Source organism: Bacillus rossius, chromosome 2, assembly GCF_032445375.1.
Source record: "Bacillus rossius redtenbacheri isolate Brsri chromosome 2, Brsri_v3, whole genome shotgun sequence".
Classification (NCBI taxonomy): Eukaryota; Metazoa; Arthropoda; class Insecta; order Phasmatodea; family Bacillidae; genus Bacillus; species Bacillus rossius.
In genome coordinates, this window is record NC_086331.1 from 132371008 (window position 1) to 132398237 (window position 27230).

The following is a 27230-nucleotide window of genomic DNA, read 5'->3' on the forward strand; positions in this document are numbered from 1 at the left end:
CCGTACACTGACGTAAGGCATGCCATGCGCGCCTGGCCGTATTGCAAGGGTCGTTGCTACCTCCTCCCCGTTTCGCTCCTCGTGCATCTTCCTGCCTCGGTGTCGTTATCTATCGCTGAGAGGCCTAAGGAATTTCGCGGGTAACCGCGCGGAGTAGCGAGAATGGACGCCACCCTTCTAGCCCAGTAAATGAAGGCCAAAAATCACCTGTTGTCGCAACTAATTCCGGGAAAGCTGAATTTTTGTCAGATATTAGACCCTTATAAGACACGTATTTCCTCAAAAGTCCCCGCCTCTCCCCCTTGTGCTTTCCCCCCACCCCCCTCAGCAGTTCTAAAATGTTGACCTTTACAGAATCGCTTGTGAATACGTAAATAATTGTGTAAAGCAGTAAATATATAGCGTATTTTGTTCTCAAAAAATATGGTTTTTAATTTTGTTTCTGACAATATTTTCTTTAATGTTGATAGTTAAGGCGTTATAAAATCACAAACATAAAAAACGGGTTTTTAATGTCAAAATGCGCAGTTGTCATTCTGGATGTTTTAAAATATGGAAAATACACAAAAAATCTTCAAGTAAATTTTGTAGCATACACTTCCAGCTTTAAAATGATATATAGTTTATATCGGGAAATTCATTGGTTATTGCTGGAGAGGGTTGGGGGGGAAGTGAGCGCATGCGTATGGCTAAAACGCTCCGACCTGCTACATTTATCTACCCGGTTTCCCTACAATCTACTCTTATCATGAGATTGTTATTTTTAATATTCCTCTGTTACATGCAGGATTTAAAACTTTAAAATTTAAATAGGAACCTAAATATAATAGTAGGCTAATTATTAATATATTGATGTATTCATTCGCAATACAAAATGGAATCAAAAATAATTGTTCGGTGGTGTTTATTTCTACATATTACGGGCGGAAGGAACGAGAGCTCTCCGATGAAACACTTTGGCCTGCGTCATAGTCTCGGCTCGATTCCTGTTGACGAAAATCTGGGAGATCCTGCTTGGTTTCGAAACCGAATCGCCTTTGACAAAGGCAAGAACTGGATCACTGCAACCCCGTTTCGAAATTATTTAGATAATGGTGACATCGTACGGCCGAAGACCACCACAAAGCCCGACCTGCACCCGCCAGTACTCGGCTCTGCTAACGGAAAGCACCCCTAGCCATGGCCCACCTGAGTCAAGTGAGCGGATCGCAGCCCAAGGTAGAGAATAGCGAACCATTTTAATTACACATGCAACGCACTTCCCGTGCCTAAAAAATTCCCCACACAATAACTAATTAATCAGAAACAAACAAAAGCCCTTAACTAATAGAGTGCGACGTAGGAGTGCCCGGGTCACTCACACGTATTAAGTAAACAATACATGATGTGTGAGTGTCCCCCTTGTGGCCTTCAGCCTAACTTAAATACAGCAACTAATTAACATCAGTGTGCAACCCAGTGCTTACATAATTGATTAGCCCCAGAGCGGTTAACAAGAGACAGACAGTCTCTGGTGTGACATTACAAATTCAAACTTTATTACGTGAAACACTAAATTGCAATTATTTAAGAGAGTATTTTGTCAGAACTTGTCATTAGTAATAATATTAGGAATTTTAAGCGGCCTTCAGCCTTTTGTAAACATAGTAATTTCCGAATAACGGAACTTGGGAAACTTTGGCGCAAGAGAACATCCGAGCCCTTCCCTTGCGCCAGGGTCACACGCCAGTTGAGAGCAGCTCGCGGGCCGGGGCGGACGTGCGTTCCACGGGGAGTCATCACCCTTTGTTCACCGACCGAGCACTACTGGTAAATATAGTCATTTAAAACATCAACCTTTCCTCTTACAATTAAACTCCCCGTGTGTCCCCGGTCCTTTTCCGGTGTAGGGACTAACCCAGCCGCTCATTAATAAAACTCCCCGCACCAGTGGTTACGCAGGGCAGTTCAACGTACAGCACGGGCCGACTCCCGCCATCGCAGAACTTTAACTAAAAGCCGTGTGCACCGGCACCGGCCACAACGACACTTCGCTTGTGAACCTAATTTAGCCTACGGACCGTGGCCCACGCAAGTGGCCCGGCCCGCAATGTAGAGACGATTTACGGGATTGGCCGACAAACAATCATGCTTCCCCCCCCCCCACCATCGACTGGCGTGAGGGCTTAATAAGTAAACACACGTAGAGGCACGCAGGTGTCCCTCTTAGATAACGTGTGGAGTGTAATCGTGTACGTAAGAGCACCACAGTGTGCAGTTTTTTCAAGTGTAATCGTGTAATAGTGTAACCAAAACTTCTACGTGTTCCGACACCTCACTGGCAGTCATGTACCGCCGAGTAGATCTCGCGCCCAATGTAATGAACCAGTGTAAATCGTGAACAATAAAACGTCCACCCCGCACCTCCCGTGCGCGACGTGCCACCCGTAAAACAACCAGAACAGTGTATGTAAATTAACATAAACAACCCAACCTAATCAGGAACCAAATTCCATCACCGCCGACGGTTCTAGCGGGCCATGCTGGGGCAACGAACCCACGACCATCACACGGTTAGACACCGAGCTAACCTGGCGCCCCCTCCCTCCCCCCCCCCCCTGGAACATAAATCTCTAAAAAAAGCCAGCCACCCCGCTAGGACTTTCGCCCGACACCGAACACGAGACCGCGGCTGACGGCAATGGTAAATTTGCCATAAAACATATGAGGGTCAAGTGGCTTTTAGGGTTAATATGTTTGAGCCTTGGCAGCAAGAACTGGGTTAAGTGGCAGGCACACCACGTATGCATATTCTTATTACGTCTCATTTATTAAGTCTTCGCGATGACAGAGCAGGAGTGGACTACACGTTCTTGTCTTATCTCGGCAATAGCGTTAAGAGTGGTTTAGTGGTTAGGGTTGAGGCGGGCGGGCTGCAGGGCAACTATGAAAAAAATGAAGGGACAGTCTTTCGGAGTACTGAAATTACATAGGAAGGATATGGTACTGACTCAATCTAGTCACAAATCTGTGGCTGTTCGATCAAAGCGAGTGACTGTGAATCCTCAACAGTTATTCATTCGAATACTCTGTTTGTGTGATGGTCCGACTAGATTAAAGTTTACCTTTCGTACGAACTGGCTTCTCGGCCACCATCCTTATTCGATGTTTCTTTATGTAAAGGAGCAAAGTCATCATTCCTGAAGGTATTTTCTGAGGGCATTCCTGATGAAATTAAACCCCAACAAGATACAGGTACTGATATAGTTATTGATGGAGGCTTTCTCCTCCATAGTGTAACATGGCCAATTGAAAAGACTTTTGGAGAAATTATTGAAATTACTGCACATATATCGTCACAAAATATGGAATGAACTCAACTGTTGTTTTTGATGGGTACCCTTCAGAGCCAACAACTAAGGGAGAAGAACAGTCAAGAAGATCTGCTAAAAACTCGTAATGTAACATAGAATTTGAGACAAATACAAAATGTATCACGAAAAAGGAAGTTTTTCTATCTAATATGAATAACAAAAAAAAAATAATTATGAAACTGTCTGAAGCATTAAATAGAAGGGGAATAAGTTCATTCATAACCGAGGGAGATGCTGACTTAGACATTGTAAAAACAGGAATTGAACATCTCAATTAATTCAATGTAGTCATAGTTGTGGGATCAGACACAGATCTTCTGGTATACTGTTTGTAGCACTTGCGCCTGAAAATAACTCTGTATTCTTTCGAAAAGAAATCTGTGGCAAAAACCCTTCCGTTGTTTATCATGACATACAAACACTAGTAAATGTGCACAAGAGCATCATAAAACTTCTTTTATTTGCATATGCAATTACAGGCTGTGACACCACCTCGTCATTTTTTGGTTTGGGAAAGACAAAATCTGTTGATGTGATCAAAGTGGTACCACAAGCCAAACTTCAAGCAGAGTTATTTTTGGAAAAAGATGTATCTCACGATGAATTACTCGAAAAGGGAGAGACATTCATACTTAAAATATACAGGCTTAGGAGATATTCTAATCTGAATGAAGCTCGCTACTACAAATTTACATCCATGACAAGTAAATCTGCTTTAAAATCTAACTTTGGTTTATCAAAATTGCCTCCCCCCCCCCCCCCCCCCATCAGAAGCAGCTCACCAACATCTATTACGAGTTTACCTCCAGGTGCAATATTGGATGGGCAATAAACTTCCCCCTACAGATTGGGGTTGGAGGCATGAATATGTAAAGGAAAATTTCAGGAAAAATAAAGTTTTAAAACCTGTTCCCGGTACCAAAGCCTTTGCCCCTGTTTACCTTTGTCTTGTTTCCTGCAGCTGTAATACTTCATGCGGTAACATTTGCAAATGCAGAAAATCGGGTCTAGCTGTTCTGCTATGTGTGGAAACTGTAATGGATTATCATGTCTTAACTCTCCAAATTTCGACGAAGAAATTGAACTTCCTTCAGACAACTAGTGTCATAGTAAAGTTTGTAAATGCCAATGACTGATGCAGATGAAGGTCAACATGTATTGGTTAAGGACAATTTGTTAAAAATTAAGGATACATTACTTTTAAATAGAGGCGGGTGGGCGGTCCGTGATGCTGTCATCTAAACTACAATTTAATATTTAAAACATTTTTAACATGTTTAAAGTTATTCATAATCATGACAGCTACCGGTTTTAGCCAGTCCGGGACACGGCGGGTGGTGGATAATGGAAGGCCCTTAATTGGGTAGGGGTATCTTTCCCCCCGAACCAAAATTTGCTATGCGTATTTAAGTAAAGAATTTATGTACACAGAATTGCTTTAAGTATTTGCTAATAAATATTATTGTTATCATAAAGTACAAAAAAGAAAATTTTATGTTAGTTGTTTTATGAATTATTTTATATAAAAATGAATACTGTTTAAAACTAGATATATTATTACTCAAATAATTATGAAGGCTACGCGAACGGACTGCGAATACAAAAGGATGCACATAGTAGGTAGGTGCACGCTAGCCATACACATGTGCTTACTTCCCCCCCTACACAGCAGTAACCAATGAATTCCCCGATGTAAGCTATACATCATTTTAAAGCTGGAAGTGTGTGCTACAGAATTAACTTCAAGATTTTTTTTTTGTGTATTTACAATATTTAAAAACATCCAGAACGAGAACTGCGCTTTTGACATTAAAATCCCGTTTTTTTTATGTTTGTGATTTTATAACGCCTTAACTATCAACATTAAAGAAAATATTGTCAGCAACAAAATTAAAAACCATATTTTTGAGAACAAAATACGCTATTTATTTACTACTTTACACAATTATTTACGTATTCACAAGCGATTCTGTAAAGGTCAACATTTTAGAACTTCCGAGAGGGGTGGGGCGGGGACTTTTGAAGAAATACGTGTCTTATAAGGGTCTAACATCTGACAAAAATTCACATTTCCCGGAATTAGTTGCGACAAAAAACCTTTATTTACTGGGCTATTCTGGACTGTTCGGGCGACGGGTTGGCCGCCTCAGTTCGTCTCCAGGGAGGCTACCCAACTCTGAGTAGCCGGCGGCGATGGTGCTGAGCTCCCTGGTATTGATGGCGGCGATGGAGGCAGTTGATGAGTCGCGAGATCCATTAGTTACATCAGCTGTCTCAACAAGAGAGGTGGCCCTTTATGCTCCTGCTATTAAAAGTTTAACGTATTTTGGTTGCTGTGTAAGTTAATACACCGTAATGATCGCGTGGTCGGTGCTTTGTTCCGTGGCCGCGCGTGGCGCTGAAGTCCAGGAAGCGAGCGCCAATGAGCAATAGTGTCCTTTGAGCGATGCCTTTTTCGCTGTTTATATTGCTTTAATATAAGCATATTAACAAAACAATGTATGAGATCTGTCAGTTGAATAAAAAAATTCAGTTTAAGCATATTAAATTTTGAGTTAACTAGTGAAAAAAGTTAATGTGGAATTTGTTATTGCACGAATTTACAGTAACATGGACTTATCTTGTACTAAAATTTCATTGATGAACACTACCTTTAAAAACATGTGTTTACTAGACTTAAAAAAAAAAAAAAAGTTCTATCTAGCTTTGACACAGATATTTTCAGAAGGTGACCCAGATCACGGTATTAGCCATTTTGATGCTGGTTACTGTCATGTTACTAGTATGTTTACACTTATTTTCAAATTTCAAGCCAAACAAAGCTAGATAAATGTTTGAGTGGTAATGGGTAGAGCGGGCATGGGGTAATGAAATAATAAATACAATATGTAGTTATGTTTGGAGCGTGAAGGTTTTATTGCAGCACCGGGTCTCGGTGGAGCCTCAGTAGTAGGCGACGGGGTAGAGGTACTGCTGGGCCGCCCTGAGCGCCGCGTGGCTGGGGAACATGCCCTGCTTGTGGCGGCCGGGGCCCTTGGAAGCCATCGGCTTCTGCGGCTTCTGCGGCTTCTCGCCGCCGCCGTCCCCGCCCAGGCCGCCCAGCAGCGCCTCGTTGATCTGTGCACACGGTCACACTCCCTCAGCTGCGACTCAGCACACTCCCTCAGCTGTGACTCTGCACACTCCCTCAGCGGTGACTCTGCACACTCCCTCAGCGGTGACTCTGCACATTCCCTTAGCGGCGACTCTGGGGACACTGTCCTCCCGTGCGGGAACCCGTACTGTAACTTATGAGGCTTGCTTCATGATAAAGTGGTTTTCCACAACAAATGCACATGATGACCAAAAACTTTGCCCTGAATATTTCGGGAGTTTATTCCATATGGAGCTTTAAATAACAGCCTAGCTCAAATCGTAATGGTGATGGATGTCATTAAAAATTATGTTTAGGAATGGAATATGTGCAAATTATAGTGACAGTATGTGAAACTTAACTATAATTCTTCACATGTAACGATTTTGTAAGTTCACGCCCTTGCCTTCATTAAAATAAAAGTGGTTGGCAATTTTAATGATTTTTTTCCCCAGAAATTTGATGCTGTTTTGTTAAGATTATCGACCAAATGAACAGACGGTCCATTTGTTTGTCATTTGATAGGATGTACCGCTTCGGCGTAATGCACACACATTATTATTAGCACCTGGAGGTGGGCAATACTTTCTTCAAGCAGATGTGAAAACAGTTGCCGGGAAAATGCACACGCAAGTGAAACTATGTTATTCTCGAAGCTCGTGTGTCCATGAAGCATCAGAGTTGTGAGAGACCTTTGCTGCGGCACGTGTAGCGTGTCGGAGGCTTCCTCTCGAGCAGGTCTCGACATGACCGCTCTCCTGCCGCGGACCAGCGCGTGTTTGTTCCATCAGTCTGAACATTGTGACTTGTCCCGGGCTTCTTCGGGGGACCCTGGAGTGGTTCAGGTGGGGGTAAACCACCCGATGAGTGACACGATTAGGCGTCTGGGCCGAAGAGCTCTTGCAGCCGTGCAGCAAGTCTGGCCGAGATGGGCTGCGGCCGCGGGTCCCGAGGGCTGTCACTGGCCGTATAGGGCTTGGGGGGGCGGCGGTCGGGGAGAGGAGGAACTTCGATGGGGGTGAGGGGAGGAGCGGGAGAGCCGGTGGGTGAGACTGGGGTAGGAGGATGAGGGATCAGGAATTGAGCAGAGGGTGAGTGCCCTGGGGAGTAGGGAACAGGGGAGTATTGTCCAAGGGATTCCGGATGGTAGGTAGGGCTGGTTTCCGCCGGCCCAGTGAAGTAGCCCAGCTGGTACGGCTACAGCAGCACCTCCGAAGTCTCCTTCCGGTGTCGTCCCTGCTGGCGAGAGCGCTTGCGGCCGGCCCTTTTTGGCATGGAGGGGAAAAGGGGAGGAGCGGGAGTGGTCCCCGAGCAGTGAGAGGTTGCTGCCTACCAGAGGAGATAGGAGTAGGAACGGTTCTCCAGGGAGGTCGCTACCTAAATAATACTGTTCAAGTATTATGCCAATTTTATTTCCCCAGAAATTACTGGGAAGACCTTTCTCCCTGGTTTAGCTCAGCCAGAGTAAATATTCAATGCATGTACATATTCATCAGGGTGGGCACACCTGTAACATTCCTGTTCATACATAGTAGAATTACAATAATATTTACATTCACTTGTATAATTCAAAGGCTTCTTGTTACAACACTGGGTATTTACATATTTGTCCTGAATTATGCTGGGCAGGTTAATAAAGTTTCCTTAATTTACATTATCCTTTGTCTGCCATCTAGGGGCGGGTGGCGAACTAACTTTCCTCCCCATAGATTATGTAGGATGGGTGGCGCACTTGGGGCTTGTGCTATCATAACAGCCGAGGCCAAACTGGTGGACATGACAAATCGCCCCCCTCCCTCTGTGGCCTTGGCTGGGATCGTTGCACATGCCAGGAGTCAGCACGCTGGGCTTCAGTCCCAGGGCTGGCTCCTTTACACTGGCCACTACACTTCACTTTATGACAACCTGTACCGTACTGGTTTGGTGAGGCAGTCCTGTGGTCGTAGCCTCTGGCATGGACTGGAGTGTCTTCTTGGAGTGGTGTTTTCTTCTTGCCGAGTGTCCTGGGGTCCTGATGACGTCCCTAATGATGGGGATTTGGGGAGGTTATCTGGGTCCGGGTTAGGTTTTCCGGTGGGATCCCTTAGTGGGGATTTTCGTAGGTCCTTTTGGTGGACCTTGATGGTCTTCTGAGGATTCATTTCTAGGTCGAGTACTTGCCCGCGTCTTCCCACGATTGGGTAGGGTCCCTGCCACCTAGGGGAAAGGCTGGTGCAGAAGTTATCCTCCCATGAGGACATTTGGTGTGTCTGCCAGTAGGCCCAGTCCCCTACTTGGAGTGTTGATTCTTGTACTCCTTCAGGAGGAGCAGGTTGAACCCTTTGGTAGTATTGAGACTGATGTTCTCTGGCGTCTTGTTGTCGGGCTTCGGCTTCGGCTCCTGTGTGCGGAATATGCTCCTGTGCTTCTTCGGCTTGTTGGGGTTGGGTAGTGGGTAACTCCCATTCTCCAGGTCGGGGAAGTTCGTTTCCCAGCAGCAACTGGCCGGGGCTGAGCCGAGCGCTTCATTGTATCTGTTCCGAAGGGAGAATAATATCGATGGGATATGCGAGTCCCATTGGCGGTGGTCTTCCCCAAGCCGAATCCGTATTCCCTTTTTAATTTCTTGATTCCTACGCTCTGTGGGGTTCCCCTGGGATGGTACAGTGCGGTGGTCCATCGGTTCACTCGCCATCGCTTGCAGGCTTTGTCTCATTGTTCTCCGGTGAATTGCTTCCCATTGTCTGTAAGGATCTGTTTGGGATATCCCCAGCATGAGAAGACTTCATTCTCCAAGGTTGGTATTAACTTTGGTGCTTTAGAGGTTCTCAAGGGAAATGCCTCCACCCATCGGGAGAAAAGGTCGGTAACTACTAATAGGAATCGATTTCCCCGGGCACTCTTGGGGTATGGCCCCATGAGGTCGGCTGCTACTGTTTCCCAGAGTTTCTCTGGGCGGCAAGGATGAAGGTGGTCGGGCCCCGCAGGTCGGTGTGCTTTGGCCGTGTTGCACCGATAGCATTGCCCTACATACTCTTCCATATCCCTCTTTATCCCGTCCCAGGTATATCCCTTTTGGATTGCCCTCCGGGTTTCCGCCATGCCGGGGTGGCCGGCGAGATCCGCATCATGGTATTCCCTTACTACCTTTTTCCTTAAGGCTCGGGGAACTAATAGTTGTGGGTTGGCCCCCTTGTCAGGCCATCTCACTAGGCCAGCGGGGTGGAGGCAGTGGGTGCGAGCAAACTGTTGATCAGCGAGCGATTGCTCAGAAGGTGGGGTATTATGTATGCGCTGCAAGCGCTGCACCATCATACAAATGCCTGGGTCTGCTTGTTGGCCCTGTGTTACGGCTTGGCAGAGACTATCCCCTGGGATTTCCATTTGCTGTAGGCTCATCCCTTCCTTTGCTGTTGGAGGGAGTGGGTTTGGGTCTGCGACCATCCTGTCGTAGTCTTGGAAGTCATCTTCCAGTGGTGGCCCTGTGACTGCTCGGGACAAGGCATCTGCGAACTCATTGTCCTTCCCGGCACATTGTTCAATGGTGAAATCGAACTCCTGTAGCATCAATGCCCAGCGGGCAAGTTTCGCCTTACTGTCCTTCATGGATCCCAGCCACATAAGTGCCCTGTTGTCAGTGCGTACGTGAAATGCTGGTCTTCCAGGTATGGCCGAAATCGCTTGATGGCCCACATGATGGCCAAGCACTCCAGCTCATTGCTGTGGTATTTTTGTTCTGCCGGTGATAGCTTGGTGCTGGCATAGGAGATGATCCTTCGGTTTCCTGGAGTCGGTTCCTGGTATAGTACCGCTCCTAGTCCCTTTTGGCTGGCATCTGTTTGTAGAGTGAATGGCTGGGTTGGGTCAGGTCGGCCTAGCCTCTTGATCTGGGAGAATGTCTTGCGGAGGTCTGCCAGGGCTTGTGCTTGTTCGGCCCCCCAGTGAAAGCGCACTTGGGGGCTCAGCAGATCGGTAATGGGTTGGCAGATACTAGAGAAATGTGGTACAAATTCCCTGACCCAATTGCAGAGACCCAATAGCTTCCAGACTTATTGTACCGATCTGGGCGCTTCAGCTTCCATGATGGCCTGTATTTTCTCTGGATTCGCTTCGTTTCTATCTGCTGATATAATGTGTCCCAGGTACTCCAATTGGCTCTTTCCAAAATGGAATTTTTTTAGATGACAAGTTAGATGGTTTAACTGACACCATTCCAGTACTTGTGCTAGATGGGTTAGGTGCTCCTCCCAAGAGTTGGAAAAAATAATAATGTCATCAAGGTAGGCAAAGCAGCATTGCCCAATGAGATCCGGTAATACATCCTGTGACATCATTTGCTGTAACGTACTAGGGGCGTTCTTCAAGCCAAAGGGCATGACTTTGAACTGATAACGATCCCCTGTCGGATTGGTGAAGGCAGTCAAATGCTTGGAGTCTGGGTGCATGGGGATCTGCCAGTACCCTGATTTAAGATCCAGAGTGGATAATACCCGTGCTGTCCCAATGGCTTTAAGCATTTCGTGGATATTTACTGCCGGGGGCGCTGCACTGACTGTCGCCTCATTCAGTGGCTGGAAGTTAATGCAAAAGCGTGGTGTCTTGTCCTTTTTTGTCACTATGACAATTTTCGAGTTGTATGGAGACCAGCTGGGCTCTATGATATCTGCCTCCCGCATTTCAGCCACCTGTTCTGCAATCAACTTCTGCTTGTGGTGTGGGGGATCCCCTGGCCTACAGTAGATGGGACGGTTGTATTTCAGCGTGATTTGGTGACATGCACTTGAAGTCCGTGGCAGGTTTCCATTGTGCATGAAGACAACTCTATAGGTCTAGAGCATATCAACCAATTGTTGTTGAAGAGACTCAGGGAAGGCTTATTGCAGGTCTGCCAATGATAGTTCCGGTAGTGATGTCTCAGTTACTCGCCGGGCTACCCAGTAGAGGGTTTGGCGTGGAGCTCTTCCAAAACATATCCGCTCTGTTTCGAAATCCATAACAGCCTTTTGTTCAATAAGCCAGTCATGCCCCAGTATCATGTCTTCATGGAGGTCCTCGGCTACCCAGCAGGAAACTGGCACTTCCCTGTCTCCAATGTGGCATTTCAAGGAGGTCCTGCCTTAGAGCATAATACGGGTGTTTCGTTGTGCCAGTTGGGCATACTGTACTTGTGGGGTCATGGCAGCTCGAGTCTGCTGAACCAACTCGGCTTTTATGTAACTGGTAGTGGCTGCTGAATCCAGTAATGCATAGGTTTGGTGATGGCCCAGCTGTACGGAAAGGCGGGGTAGGACCCGAGGGTGGTCCTGCTGGATGCTCGTCACTTGCCCAGCTCCCTCTGGTTCTCTTGATATGGCAAGTAGGTTCTTGTATTCCTCCATTCCCTTGGGGAAGGTTCTGGAGGTAGGTTTCCTTCCCCTTAGGCGTTTCCCTGCAAGGGCTTCTTGTCCTGGGTGTCCTGCTGTTGGCGTCGGACCTGGCATTCTGCGTTGAAGTGCCTCTCAGGGCAGTACCAGCATTTTGGTACCTCCTGGCGGCTGACGGGTTTCTCCTCCCGAGTGGGGAAGGCGTTCACTTTTCACGTGGGATTGCTCCGGGTCTCTTGACAGTCCCATTGTACTGCGGTTGCTCGGAGATAGAGTTCTGCCCAATCCTTGGGAGGTGGGTGTCTGAGGAATGACTGTAGGTTGGGTCTGACCAATTCCAGTGCCGTAGGAAGGAATTCCTTCACGTTTCTATCAGGGTAGAGGCGTTCATATAGTTTCTTCTTGCAGGCGAGGAAACTCTCTATTTCCTCGCTGTCCTTCTGCTTGCGGCTGAACAACTGGGCAGTAAGTTCCGCGATTCGTGGCAGGCTGCCGAACTGGTTGGCGAAACTTGAGGCGAAATCTTCCCAGGTGTCATAAAGTCCTTCATGACTCTTCCACCATCCAGTAGCTTCTCCCATTAGTAGTCCTCCGACATGGTCAATCCATTCGCCCTGGGGAATCCCCTGGGTCTGTAGGGCCTGCTCCAATGCTGGAGCTGTTTGACAGGATCCTCATGGTCTTGTCCCCGGAAAGGCCTCGGTGTCATCTTCGTTTCGGCGCCACTGGGAATTTCTGGGGTGTTCCTACATATCCCGCACTTGAAAGAGAGTTCCGCGAGGTTCAGTGGGGTGTCCCAGCCTAGGCAGGATAGATGGTACTCCCGATAGCAGCTCTTGCAGGTGGTAAGCACTAGGGCAGTCCGTGGGCAGTCTCGGGCGAAGCATCGGCGTGGTACAACTGTCGTTGGCTTCTGGTCCCGCAATTGTTCTCGGCAGGTTTGGCATATGTGGATGAAGTCTTGGGGATCGATGTCTCGATTATGGCGTCCCAGACACTGCAAGTGGAATAATGTCCTGCAACACACACAGGGGGTTTGGGGTCCATCCTGGGTACGGCAATCTGGGGCGGCACACGGTGAAGACGCCATTGCGGTATTTCTGTTGGGCGCCACCAGGTGTTGTCTTCACTCCTGGAAGGGGATGTTTGCTCCGGCTGTGCTGATAGCTCTCGTAGAGGCAGGGCGTGGTCCTCAGCTTATCCAAGCTGACTGGCCCCACGTTGGGCGCCAAATTGACTTGTCCCGGGCTTCTGCGGGGGACCCTGGAGTGGTTCAGGTGGGGGTAAAAACCCCCGATGAGTGATGCGATCAGGCGTCTGGGCCGCAGAGCACTTGCAGCCGTGCAGCAAGTCTGGCCGAGATGGGGTGCGGCCACGGGTCCCGAGGGCTGTCACCGGCCGTATAAGGCTTCGGGGGGGGGGGGGGGGGGGGGGTGGCGGTCGGGGAGAGGAGGAACTTCGATGTAGGTGAGGGGAGGAGCGGGAGAGCTGGTGGGTGAGACTGGGGTAGGGGGATGAGGGAGCAGGAATTGAGCGGAGGGCGAGTGCCCTGGGGAGTAGGGAACAGGGGAGTATTGTCCAAGGGATTCCGGATGGTAGGTAGGGCTGGGTTCCGCCGGCCCAGTGAAGTAGCCCAGCTGGTACGGCTTCAACAGCTCCTCCGAAGTCTCCTTCCGGGGTTGTCCCAGCTGGCGAGAGCACTTGCGGCCGGCACTTTTTGACATGGAGGGGCAGAGGGGAGGAGCAGGAGCGGTCCCCGAGCAGGGGTCGCTGCCCAAGAGCAGGGAGAGGTCGATGCCTACCAGAGGAGGTAGGGGTAGGAGCGGTCCTCCAGGGAGGTCGCTATCTAAATAATACTGTTCAAGTATTATGCCAATCTTATTTTTCCAGAATTTACTGGGAAGAGCTTTCTCCCTGGCTTAGCTCAGCCAGAGTAAACATACAATGCATATACATATTCATCAGGGTGGGCACACCTGTACCATTCCTGTGCATACATAGTAGAATTACAATAATATTTACATTCACTTGTATAATTCAAAGGCTTCTTGTTACAACACTGGGTATTTACATATTTGTCCTGAATTATGTTGGGCAGGTTGACAAAGTTTCCTTAATTTACATTATCCTTTGTCTGCCATCTAGGGGCGGGTGGCGAACTAACTTTCCTCCCCATAGATTATGTAGGATGGGTGGCGCACTTGGGGCTTGTGCTATCATAACAGCCGAGGCCAAACTGGTGGACATGACAATTGGTTGAGTTACGTGTTCACTCTGCGGTGACGAGGCATCGCATACTTGTATCATAGCCGCTGACATTTCTTATGTGATGTGCGCCGAGCAGTTGCATGGTTACTTTTGTTCATCAGGTCATACATTTAATTAATTTGCACCAAGTATCCATAATTTTGAAAACCACAAAATTTGAATCTAATAAAATATGTGTGACAACCACTTTTATTTTGATATTGGTAAGGGAATTATTGAAAGTTTGTTATGAGGTAAAGAATAGCTAAGAATAAAAGCCTTTCTTCGTTATTGTATAATTTAAAGAGTTATCTATATTTTCACAAATGCAATCACTAAAAACTAATTTAAAGTATGAAAATCCCCCTTGGGAACCAAGCTGAGCTGTAAGTGGCTTACATAATTATGAATTTTCATAAAGCATTACCTCCAGAAATATTACGAGTGAAGGTGAAATGGGATAGACTGGTAGATAATAGTGTTAAGAGTAACCACAGTACCAGCTGCCCTGCTGAAGAGGCAGTCCTGTATTTGCTCAAAGGGCGATGTGTTGTGTCATACCATCGATGTGGTGAATATGGGGAGAGTAACCCCAAAAAACCGCATGGATCATGGCAGCGAACGCGATCCCCAAATCCGTCTAGCGTGACTACCATACCTCAGAAGAGCCCAACATAAATTACATTAATGCCACTTAGTACAACATCTAGGGTGCATGTTCATGCAGCATTAACTGTAAAGTCACTATCAGAAATTTGTTGGGACATGTGAATGAAAATACTGAAGTATTGGAACTCAGTCTTTGTAGGTAGTAACTTAACATCGCTGTCCAACTTGTCCACTGGACAAAAGCCATAAAATGTACAAGTGAGCTGTAGACAGTTAGATTTCTTTTACTCTCTCGGTGCATTATATATGAACCAAAAGTCTGAGTCGGATGTAAAGTAGACTACGCCAAACGCAACGACGGGAGGAAATGTAAGGAATCAGGCATGTCTTGGTGTGCAAATCCTACAGCCCTGCAGCTGGCAACTGAAGAGGTTCCTCTCGGCCGACACTGTTCGTGGCTCGCCACCCCAAACCACCGCACCGACCTCTCTGACAGCTTGTGGCAGTGCCAGTGTGAGATACAGGCATGTGGTGATGTGTGTTTGCTGCTGCTTGCAGTGTAACTTCAACATGACTTGAGCTAACAGAGTCGTCCTTTCAGTGTTGGATGTGTCTTATCGAGCACCATTCCTACTAGTGTTATTTTCGTTGAACTCAACCATTTTTGACTAATTTGACTTCTAATCTGCAAATAAAATGTTAATTTGTTATAATGTCTCTATATGGGGTTATTATTATGTATTTGATAATTTAAACACTTTGTCTGCTTGTTGCGCACAAATTGACAACAGAATCGCTCCCATCAGATGCGGTAGAAACGCGCTCTAGTGGTCTCATGCAAACTAAATCGCGCAGAATTAGAGTTTCGGGCATGACTCTTCCCCAGACCTGATGACGTTAGTGCAATATAATTGTTTCTAAATTATTATGCTTTGTTTTTACATATCTTTATGTTCAGTGAAGGATACCTGCCTCGAATTTCTATAATGTTCTTTTTCCGAAAATGAGGGGCAGAAATCTGTGTCAATGGAACGCCAAAATATGTGTTAACTTGTTTCCCCATACAAAATGCAACATTTCAGAAATATTTCTGAAATGCAAACGAACCTTAATTAACATTGCAGTTACCATGTAACATTTCAGAAACGCATGTGAAGTGTTTGTGCTGCACGGTTTGTTCACTATGCCCCACCGCGAGGTAGAGTAGCGTCGGTCAGATGCACAAACCTAGCAGCACATCATATCCATAAGAGAATGTCCCAGTTATAAAATTTATTAGTATCGACTCTAGGCGTTGTATAGCGTTTGTTCAAGGTCACAATCAAAGAGTAACTCAAATTGTTTTAGATAAGCATATGCACGAGTGCTGCTTTGTTGTTTTCTCGCTTGCAGCGCCACCTATGTTGAAAAAATGGCTCTTTCCCATTTAAGGTGAACCTATAATCTTTATTTGGCAACAGGATGAAGCCCCTCCCCATTGTAATCTCTTTGTACGAGAGTGGTTCAACGTCGAAGTCCCTGACCGTTGGACTGGTCATAATGGTCGAGAAAACAAGAGCTTCTTTTTCGAAGGCCTCCACACTTACTTGACATATCGTCTTTGGGGCTTTATAGAAGATCGTGTCTAGGTTCCGCCGCTACCTAATGATTAGCCAGGGTTGAGACACAGAACTGGCGTGTCAACCAAAGTGTGGGAAGGATTGTAGTTTAGGGGGATGTGAGTAGGTAATTATAGTTCGTTCTGGGACAGTGGCTGGTGGCGGGGGATTTGGGGATCCGTGGCGGCCATCTTGGATTACATCACTTCCGGCGGACATCTTGGATTATGTCACTTCCGGTGGCCATATTGGATTAAATCACCTCCTGCGGCCATCTTGGATTCCGCCATTTTGTTTTCCAGAAAATTCTGCCATTTTGTTTTCTAGAACATTCCACCGAATTATGATGTCACATCCACCATTTTGAAAATCCTCAAATATTAACTTAGAAAATCAGAGAAAAAATTTGTAAAAAAAAATATTAATAAAATTTTAATTTAAAAACTCTCCTCACTCCTGTGCGTTGCACTTTTCGTTACGATGCCATCATCAACAAACTCCCCACTACTACCCATGCATTATAGTCTGCTGGAGGCAGCCATCTTGTTTAGTGGAGACCGCCATCTTGATTTCATCTGATGGATGTCGTCATCGGGTGTAGATTTCTAAAGTATGTTATTGTATGTAAGGACGAGTTTATATTTCCTACCAGTGTATACCAATATACCAAAAAATTCACAAATTTGGTTAAAATAAATCACAAAATCCACAGTCATTTTGTTGTTGTGACCACCATTTATTTTTAAAGACATACAATGTATGTAGGGGTGTGTTTATATTTCCCAACAGAGTTGTTATGAGCCTTATGGACAAACAATTTTAAAAAATCCACAGTCATTTAATTGCTGTGACCATTGCTAACATGTTCCTGCATAGAAGAGATACTTATCTACTTGTGGGTTAGGACTCTGAAAAATTTCTGGTTCCTGTGACGACAATGAAGTAGTAAGTAATTAAATTTGATGGAAGAAAAAGTTATTAAGTATTGTCGACGTTAGGGCCGTTCCCGTGGTTCGGAGTCGCTGCCCAGCTGCTCCGGTAGAGAGGGTACGTGCCACGTGGCAAGGGAACTACCCTAACTCGGGTGAAATAAATGAGTTTATGACGTTAAGATTTTTTTACTGCACACGTCACACACTGTACATGGGCTGTCACGGCTCCCATCTGTGACAGTCCATCAGGGCGAGGCCCGGCTCCACGCACTTTGAGCGCGACACGACACTACCAGTGACTTGACTGGCGGTGACACGACAGTGACGCGACTGGTGGTGACACGACAGTGACGCGACTGACAGTGGCGTGACTGACAGTGGCGTGAATGACGGTGACATAACTGCCGACGCGAACGACGGTGACGTGACTGATGGTGACGTGACTGACGGTGACGTGACTGACGGTGACGTGACTGACAGTGACGCGAATGACGATGACACGAAAGACTGTGACGTAACTGCCGACGCGAACGACGGTGACGTGACTGACGGTGACGTGACTGACAGTGACGCAAATGACGATGACACGAAAGACTGTGACGTAACTGCCGACGCGAACGATGGTGACGTGACTGACGGTGACGTGACAACGGTGACACCACTGACAGTGTCCGTTCGACTCTCACTCACAACTTCGCGACCGCACTCTCTCATCCCACTCAGGCGACTGACTCGACCCACGCTCCGCGACGTCTCAGCTTTGAATATATATACCGTATAGAAGTCGCCAGCCCAGGTTAAAATTTCTAATACGGTTTTGAGGTAGTTGGTTAATTCACCGCCGAAATCGCCACCATCTCTAGGGCATCGACTTGTGGTGGTCCCTAGCCGACAAGAGTCGAACTCTTCAAACACCCCTTCCCCCTCCCGTTGAACGACCTTGAGCTGCAGTGAATGATTGATGGGGAGTGCGGGGAATGACAGCGGGCGACAGTGCTGCGCTCTAACGTGTACATAACAACTAAGACGATACAGGGCGTTACGGCAGCGCACTGCAGCGGTGAAGTTCCCAAGCTGCTTTTCATACGCTTCTGAAAAACGTAGAGTAAATCCTATCCACTCGCGACTTCTATACAGTATATATATTCAAAGGTCTCAGCGGCCTCCCCCCTTGCCGCGCGCACATGAATCCCCCCTCTTCGCTTCGTGTGCGAGTGCGTGGAGCCCAACATGGTGTCAGGCGGGGAGACGCGACTCAGTCGCCCGGGAAACACGTCTACAGGTACACAACACAAATAGATATTTACACACTCACATAATTACATAAATAAAACCCTTATGAAAGGCACATTACTGTTATGGTGGTGCCTCTGTAGGGCGTTCCCCTCTCGGCCAAGGCCATTTGTTGCACTTTTGCGCACGGGCGCCGGCGCACACGCAAGCCTGAAGCAGCAACGGGCAATAATGGCCTCAGCGAGCCGGAGGAGCACTTGGTACGACGTCAGTATTATTACTATAACCATCGCATCCTCAAAGCCGAGACTTTGTTGTATGTAGTTTCCGTTTTTTGATATATAGTTTCCGTTTTTTGATATATAGTTTCCGTTTTTTGTTGCATAGTTTCCGTTTTTGCTGTATAGTTTCCATTTTTGCTATATGGTTTCAGTTTTTGTTTCTAGTATAGTTTACATTTTTGCTATATGGTTTCAGTTTTTGTTTCTTGTATAGTTTTGTTTGATGTGTATGTATTTTTCTTTTCTTGAGAATTTTGTTTTTGTAGCATCCGAACTTATTTCAATAAATATGATTATACCTACATACTGCTTATTACTTTTAATATATAACCTTTATTTTTCAAGTTAATCATATTACAAAGAGTGAAATTATACGCAAAAATTAAAATATCTGCTTACATGCATCTTTAAAATACGAGTACGCAAATATGGCCTTGTGAGGACTCTGAAAAATTTCTGGTCCGCTAAGATGGAGTAATAAAATTATCATTATTAAAACCATCGCATCCACAACGATAGTATTTATGACATATATTTTAGTTAAAACCTATAAATGATTATGTCTTTAAGAAAAAATGGTGGTCACAGCAATTAAATGACTGGATTTTTAAAAATTGTTTGTCAATAAGGTCCTTAACAACTCTGTTAGGAAATATAAACACACCCTTACATAAATGGTATGTCTTTAAAAATAAATGGTGGTCACAACAACAAAATGACTGAATTTTGTGGATTTTGTGATTTATTTTAACAAAATTTGTGATGTTTTTGGTATATTAGGGTCATAAAAACACTGGTAGGAAATATAAACTCGACCTTACATACACTATCATACTTTAGAAACCTACACCCGATGACGACATCCATCAGATGAAATCAAGATGGCAGTCTCCACTAAACAAGATGGCTGCCTCCAGCAGACTATAATGCATGGGTAGTAGTAGTGAGTTTGATGATGATGGCATCGTAACGAAAAGTGCAACGCACAGGAGTGAGGAGCTCGATGACGAAGTCATCAGGTTTTTAAATTAAAAATGTATTAATATATTTTATAAATTTTCCCCCCAATTTTCTAAGTTAATATTTGAGGATTTTCAAAATGGTGGATGTGACATCATAATTCAATGGAATGTTCTAGAAAACAAAATTGTAGAATTTTCTAGAAACCAAATGGCTGAATCCAAGATGGCCGCAGGAAGTGACGAAATCCAAGATGGCCGCAGGAAGTGACCTAATCCAAGATGGCCGCAGGAAGTGACGTAATCCAATATGGCCGCCGGAAGTGACGTAAGACAAGATGGCCACCGCTGATCCCCGGATACCCCGCCACCAGCCACTGTCCCAGAACGAACTGCAATTACCTACTGATGTGTGCCGTCACTCACCCGCACGCCGGCGATGGCAGTGGCCACGGGCCTCGCAATGGCCAGTCCGCCCGGGCCCACCACTGAGGTGGCCACCGGCTTGGAGACAGCCACGCCGCCCTCTCCAGCTATAGCCATGCCCACCGGCTTGGCCTCGGCCACGGAGGCTCCTGCAACAGCGCGGGCCCGCTCTCCCGTGACTGCTGGCTGGGCGCCTCGGCAACACTCACACTCCCATCACAGCTCATCTGTATCACTACCTGGGCGCCTCGGCAACACTCACACTCCCATCACAGCTCATCTGTATCAGTACCTGGGCGCCTCGGCAACACTTACACTCCCATCACAGCTCATCTGTATCAGTACCTGGGCGCCTCGGCAACACTTACACTCCCATCACAGCTCATCTGTGTCAGTACCTGGGCGCCTCGGCAACACTCACACTCCCATCACAGCTCATCTGTGTCAGTACCTGGGCGCCTCGGCCACACTCACACTCCCATCACAGCTCATCTGTGTCACTACCTAAGCGCCTCGGCAACACTTACACTCCCATCACAGCTCATCTGTATCAGTACCTGGGCGCCTCGGCAACACTTACACTCCCATCACAGCTCATCTGTATCAGTACCTGGGCGCCTCGGCAACACTTACACTCCCATCACAGCTCATCTGTATCAGTACCTGGGCGCCTCGGCAACACTCACACTCCCATCACAGCTCATCTGTATCAGTACCTGGGCGCCTCGGCAACACTTACACTCCCATCACAGCTCATCTGTATCAGTACCTGGGCGCCTCCGCAACACTTGCACTCCCATCACAGCTCATCTGTATCAGTACCTGGGCGCCTCGGCAACACTTACACTCCCATCACAGCTCATCTGTATCAGTACTTGGGCGCCTCGGCAACACTTACACTCCCATCACAGCTCATCTGTATCAGTACCTGGGCGCCTCGGCAACACTTACACTCCCATCACAGCTCATCTGTATCAGTACCTGGGCGCCTCGGCAACACTTACACTCCCATCACAGCTCATCTGTATCAGTACCTGGGCGCCTCGGCAACACTTACTCTCCCATCACAGCTCATCTGTATCAGTACCTGGGCGCCTCGGCAACACTTACACTCCCATCACAGCTCATCTGTGTCAGTACCTGGGCGCCTCGGCAACACTTACACTCCCATCACAGCTCATCTGTATCAGTACCTGGGCGCCTCGGCAACACTTACACTCCCATCACAGCTCATCTGTATCAGTACCTGGGCGCCTCGGCAACACTTACACTCCCATCACAGCTCATCTGTATCAGTACCTGGGCGCCTCGGCAACACTTACACTCCCATCACAGCTCATCTGTATCAGTACCTGGGCGCCTCGGCAACACTTACACTCCCATCACAGCTCATCTGTGTCAGTACCTGGGCGCCTCGGCAACACTCACACTCCCATCACAGCTCATCTGTATCACTACCTGGGCGCCTCGGCAACACTCACACTCCCATCACAGCTCATCTGTGTCACTACCTAAGCGCCTCGGCAACACTTACACTCCCATCACAGCTCATCTGTATCAGTATCTGGGCGCCTCGGCAACACTCACACTCCCATCACAGCTCATCTGTATCAGTACCTGGGCGCCTCAGCAACACTCACACTCCCATCACAGCTCATCTGTGTCACTACCTGGGCGCCTCGGCAACACTCACACTCCCATCACAGCTCATCTGTGTCACTACCTAAGCGCCTCGGCAACACTTACACTCCCATCACAGCTCATCTGTATCAGTACCTGGGCGCCTCGGCAACACTCACACTTCTATCACAGCTCATCTGTGTCAATACCTGGGCGCCACGGCAACACTCACACTCCCATCACAGCTCATCTGTGTCAGTACCTGGGCGCCTCGGCAACACTCACACTCCCATCACAGCTCATCTGTATCACTACCTGGGCGCCTCGGCAACACTCACACTCCCATCACAGCTCATCTGTGTCACTACCTAAGCGCCTCGGCAACACTTACACTCCCATCACAGCTCATCTGTATCAGTACCTGGGCGCCTCGGCAACACTCACACTTCTATCACAGCTCATCTGTGTCAATACCTGGGCGCCTCGGCAACACTCACACTCCCATCATAGCTCATCTGTGTCAGTACCTGGGCGCCTCGGCAACACTCACACTCCCATCACAGCTCATCTGTGTCAGTACCTGGGCGCCTCGGCCACATTCACACTCCCATCACAGCTCATCTGTGTCAGTACCTGGGCGCCTCGCCAACACTTACACTTCCATCACAGCTCATATGTGTCAGTACCTGGGCGCCTCGGCAACACTTACACTTCCATCACAGCTCATCTGTATCAGTACCTGGGCGCCTCGGCAACACTCACACTCCCATCACAGCTCATCTGTGTCAGTACCTAGGCGCCTCGGCAACACTTACACTCCCATCACAGCTCATCTGTCTGTATCAGTACCTGGGCGCTTCGGCAACACTCACACTCCCATCACAGCTCATCTGTATCAGAACCTGGGCGCCTCGGCAACACTCACACTCCCATCACAGCTCATCTGTGTCAGTACCTGGGCGCCTCGGCAACACTTACACTCCCATCACAGCTCATCTGTATCAGTACCTGGGCGCCTCGGCAACACTTACACTCCCATCACAGCTCATCTGTATCAGTACCTGGGCGCCTCGGCAACACTCACACTCCCATCACAGCTCATCTGTATCAGTACCTGGGCGCCTCGGCTACACTTACACTCCCATCACAGCTCATCTGTATCAGTACCTGGGCGCCTCAGCAACACTCACACTCCCATCACAGCTCATCAATATCACTACCTGGGCGCCTCGGCAACACTTACACTCCCATCACAGCTCATCTGTATCAGTACCTGGGCGCCTCAGCAACACTCACACTCCCATCACAGCTCATCTGTATCAGTACCTGGGCGCCTCGGCAACACTTACACTCCCATCACAGCTCATCTGTACCAGTACCTGGGCGCCTCGGCAACACTCACACTCCCATCACAGCTCATCTGTATCAGTACCTGGGCGCCTCAGCAACACTCACACTCCCATCACAGCTCATCTGTATCAGTACCTGGGCGCCTCGGCAACACTCACACTCCCATCACAGCTCATCTGTGTCAGTACCTGGGCGCCTCGGCAACACTTACACTCCCATCACAGCTCATCTGTACCAGTACCTGGGCGCCTCGGCAACACTTACACTCCCATCACAGCTCATCTGTACCAGTACCTGGGCGCCTCGGCAACACTTACACTCCCATCACAGCTCATCTGTCTGTATCAGTACCTGGGCGCTTCGGCAACACTCACACTCCCATCACAGCTCATCTGTATCAGAACCTGGGCGCCTCGGCAACACTCACACTCCCATCACAGCTCATCTGTGTCAGTACCTGGGCGCCTCGGCAACACTTACACTCCCATCACAGCTCATCTGTATCAGTACCTGGGCGCCTCGGCAACACTTACACTCCCATCACAGCTCATCTGTATCAGTACCTGGGCGCCTCGGCAACACTCACACTCCCATCACAGCTCATCTGTATCAGTACCTGGGCGCCTCGGCAACACTCACACTCCCATCACAGCTCATCTGTATCAGTACCTGGGCGCCTCGGCAACACTCACACTCCCATCACAGCTCATCTGTATCAGTCCCTGGGCGCCTCGGCAACACTTACACTCCCATCACAGCTCATCTGTACCAGTACCTGGGCGCCTCGGCATCACTCACACTCCCATCACAGCTCATCTGTATCAGTACCTGGGCGCCTCAGCAACACTCACACTCCCATCACAGCTCATCTGTATCAGTACCTGGGCGCCTCAGCAACACTCACACTCCCATCACAGCTCATCTGTGTCAGTACCTGGGCGACTCGGCCACACTCACACTCCCATCACAGCTCATCTGTGTCAGTACCTGGGCGCCTCGGCAACACTTACACTCCCATCACAGCTCATCTGTGTCAGTACCTGGGCGCCTCGGCAACACTTACACTCCCATCACAGCTCATCTGTATCAGTACCTGGGCGCCTCGGCAACACTTACACTCCCATCACAGCTCATCTGTGTCAGTACCTGGGCGCCTCGGCAACACTCACACTCCCATCACAGCTCATCTGTGTCAGTACCTGGGCGCCTCGGCCACACTTACACTCCCATCACAGCTCATCTGTGTCAGTACCTGGACGCCTCGGCAACACTTACACTCCCATCACAGCTCATCTGTTTCAGTACCTGGGCGCCTCGGCAACACTCACACTCCCATCACAGCTCATCAATATCAGAACCTGGGCGCCTCGGCAACACTCACACTCCCATCACAGCTCATCTGTGTCAGTACCTAGGCGCCTCGGCAACACTTACACTCCCATCACAGCTCATCTGTCTGTATCAGTACCTGGGCGCTTCGGCAACACTCACACTCCCATCACAACTCATCTGTATCAGAACCTGGGCGCCTCGGCAACACTCACACTCCCATCACAGCTCATCTGTGTCAGTACCTGGGCGCCTCGGCAACACTTACACTCCCATCACAGCTCATCTGTATCAGTACCTGGGCGCCTCGGCAACACTTACACTCCCATCACAGCTCATCTGTATCAGTACCTGGGCGCCTCGGCAACACTCACACTCCCATCACAGCTCATCTGTATCAGTACCTGGGCGCCTCGGCAACACTCACACTCCCATTACAGCTCATCTGTATCACTACCTGGGCGCCTTAGCAACACTTACACTCCCATCACAGCTCATCTGTATCAGTACCTGGGCGCCTCGGCAACACTTACACTCCCATCACAGCTCATCTGTATCAGTACCTAGGCGCTTCTGAAACACTTACACTCCCATCACAGCTCATCTGTATCAGTACCTGGGCGACTCAGCAACAATTACACTTGCTCGCTTACACTCCCATTAAAGCACATCTGTATCAGTACCTCAATCTCAAAGTTCCTCGCCGATTGCATGGGAAATGTTACACAATGTTGAATTAAAATACGCGCGTGTTTTTATATGTAACCATGCCACACCTGGGACAGGTAAAAATATAGATAGGCGAAAAGTTAGATATTTATAGTTTAATTGTTATAGAGTGACATATACAGAGTTATATAGGAGAGTTCGATATAGAGATATAGATATATAGAGGAAAATACATAGAGAGATAGATAGACAGATAATTAGACAGAGATAGAGGGATGCCAAAAAAAATTGATTGAGAGCATTGCAAAGCATGCCTGGCATTAGCTAGTTATTTTATATTTATGTTTAACACGGTTAAACTTGTAGGCCTTTTTGAGTGGCTGAACATTAACAAATTAACTATAATATATAATATAACATAATATATTGCAAAGTTGAATTTTTAACATTGGTTTGCAGAATGGATAATGAGAACCAAATTGAATAAATAACTTAAAATGTTTGGGTTTAGAGGCAATGCTGGTGGCCACTCCACAATATGGTTAACATATCTTTCAAAAAATTTAATTCCATTTATCCTTTTAATATCATAGAAATTTCAAAGATTTTAAAAGGCTAGGTAAAATTAAAATGACAACGAAATTATCCGACAAGTTTGCAGTTGCTATGATGCCTGACGATTTGGTAACACACCAGTGCACTCTAGTGGATATCTAGTAACGCAAGATGGCGATTGACACCAGCACACACTAGCAGAAGAAAAGAGAATCCAAGATCGTGGCTAATATGGCTGCTGTGATGTCATACTGTTGGGAGTAATATATCGTGTGATATAGGTGGTAAGGGCTAGTCTTATCGTAAATATTGAGGGGGAAGTATATGTCATTTTCTATAAGTACATATACAGTGCCTCTAAAGTCGTAACATGTGTTCTTATTAAATTATTTTTTAATATTAAAAATATACATTTGTTCATTAATTTTACTTTGGAAGTTTCAAACTGGGGACTCTGAAATCCGAAAAGCCAGAAATACCTATATTAAATATCTTTAAAAAATTATAATTTTGTAAAATTTGTTTTATTATTATATTTAATTAACATATGCGCGTTCGAATTGGGGACTATGAAATCCGTGACATAAGAAATACTTTTGTTATATATTTTTATTCAATTTTTTTAGGGTAAAAATAGTCAGGGTGTCAAATTTCAGTCTATGTATTGAATTTAAAGATCACAGTTCATGTTTGAGTCCGTAGGTCGACGCCTCTATCAAAGGAATCCAAGATGGTGGACTCCTGGCTCCTGTCATTGGTATTATCCACAATCCACACCCACTACCCTGCACCAGACTTGGCTATAGCATAGGTCTACTAATCATTATGTTACGGATAGTATCAAAACATGTTCATGTTCATATTGTAGTTTGACACACTTTTCCTAAATTCGCAATAATCTTAAACGGTTACATTCGTGTTGTCACTTACCTTTAGGCGGTGGCTGAATTTCGACAGTTTCAGATTCTTCTTCTTCGCTCTCGTTTTCATTCTCTTGCTCTTCCTTGTCCTTCGTTGCTTTATCTTTTAGGTCTGCGAGACGAACAGAAGATACGAGTCCATAAACTGGGTGATTGACCAAGTATTGGCCTCTAGCGCCGCCATAGAATTGAAATGCCTCATCCGTTTTGTGTTCTGGCCTGTTAACACATCAACACAGTACTATTAAATCGCACGAACAGAACAAAAATTTACATGTTAACTCTGGGCATACAAGTTGAGGATCTAACAGGTGAATACTGCAGCGGCAGCAACAATCTTCTTTTAAACCCTGCCTAAAAGCTGTCTGAGCAGACACACATTATAATTGAAACTTTATCTTTGACATGAACTTAATATTTTACTATAAATAAATATTGATACAAGGGATGCAGTTACTGCAATTTGTTTTATACCTTAATTTTAAACATTAATGGAGCAGCACGAATGACTAGTCAATTTGAGATAATAACTGTATTTTTTAATGTTTCATTAAGTGAAAACAAAATATTGGCAAAGCAGACAAAATAAGACAGTAAAAAACTGTGCACAAAATTTTGAAACGGTTAGAATGCGACAAATGGTTTTACAAAATTATATATTTATATATATATAT

At 46.9% G+C, this 27230-nt stretch overlaps 1 protein-coding gene across 2 annotated transcripts in view; it reads right to left on the minus strand.

The window, feature by feature from the left end:
- Positions 1–6245: 6245 nt before the first annotated feature.
- The window catches only part of LOC134529853 (uncharacterized), a 54606-nt gene continuing 33621 nt past the window's right edge, over positions 6246–27230 (minus strand). For both annotated transcript variants that reach the window (XM_063364368.1, XM_063364367.1), the window contains exons 3-5: positions 26567–26775; positions 20114–20262; positions 6246–6470 (exon numbers count right to left, since the gene is read on the minus strand). In XM_063364368.1, the coding sequence (XP_063220438.1) occupies positions 6297–6470; positions 20114–20262; positions 26567–26775 (532 nt within the window). In that variant the 3' untranslated portion in view covers positions 6246–6296. The remainder of the gene's footprint in view (positions 6471–20113; positions 20263–26566; positions 26776–27230) is intronic.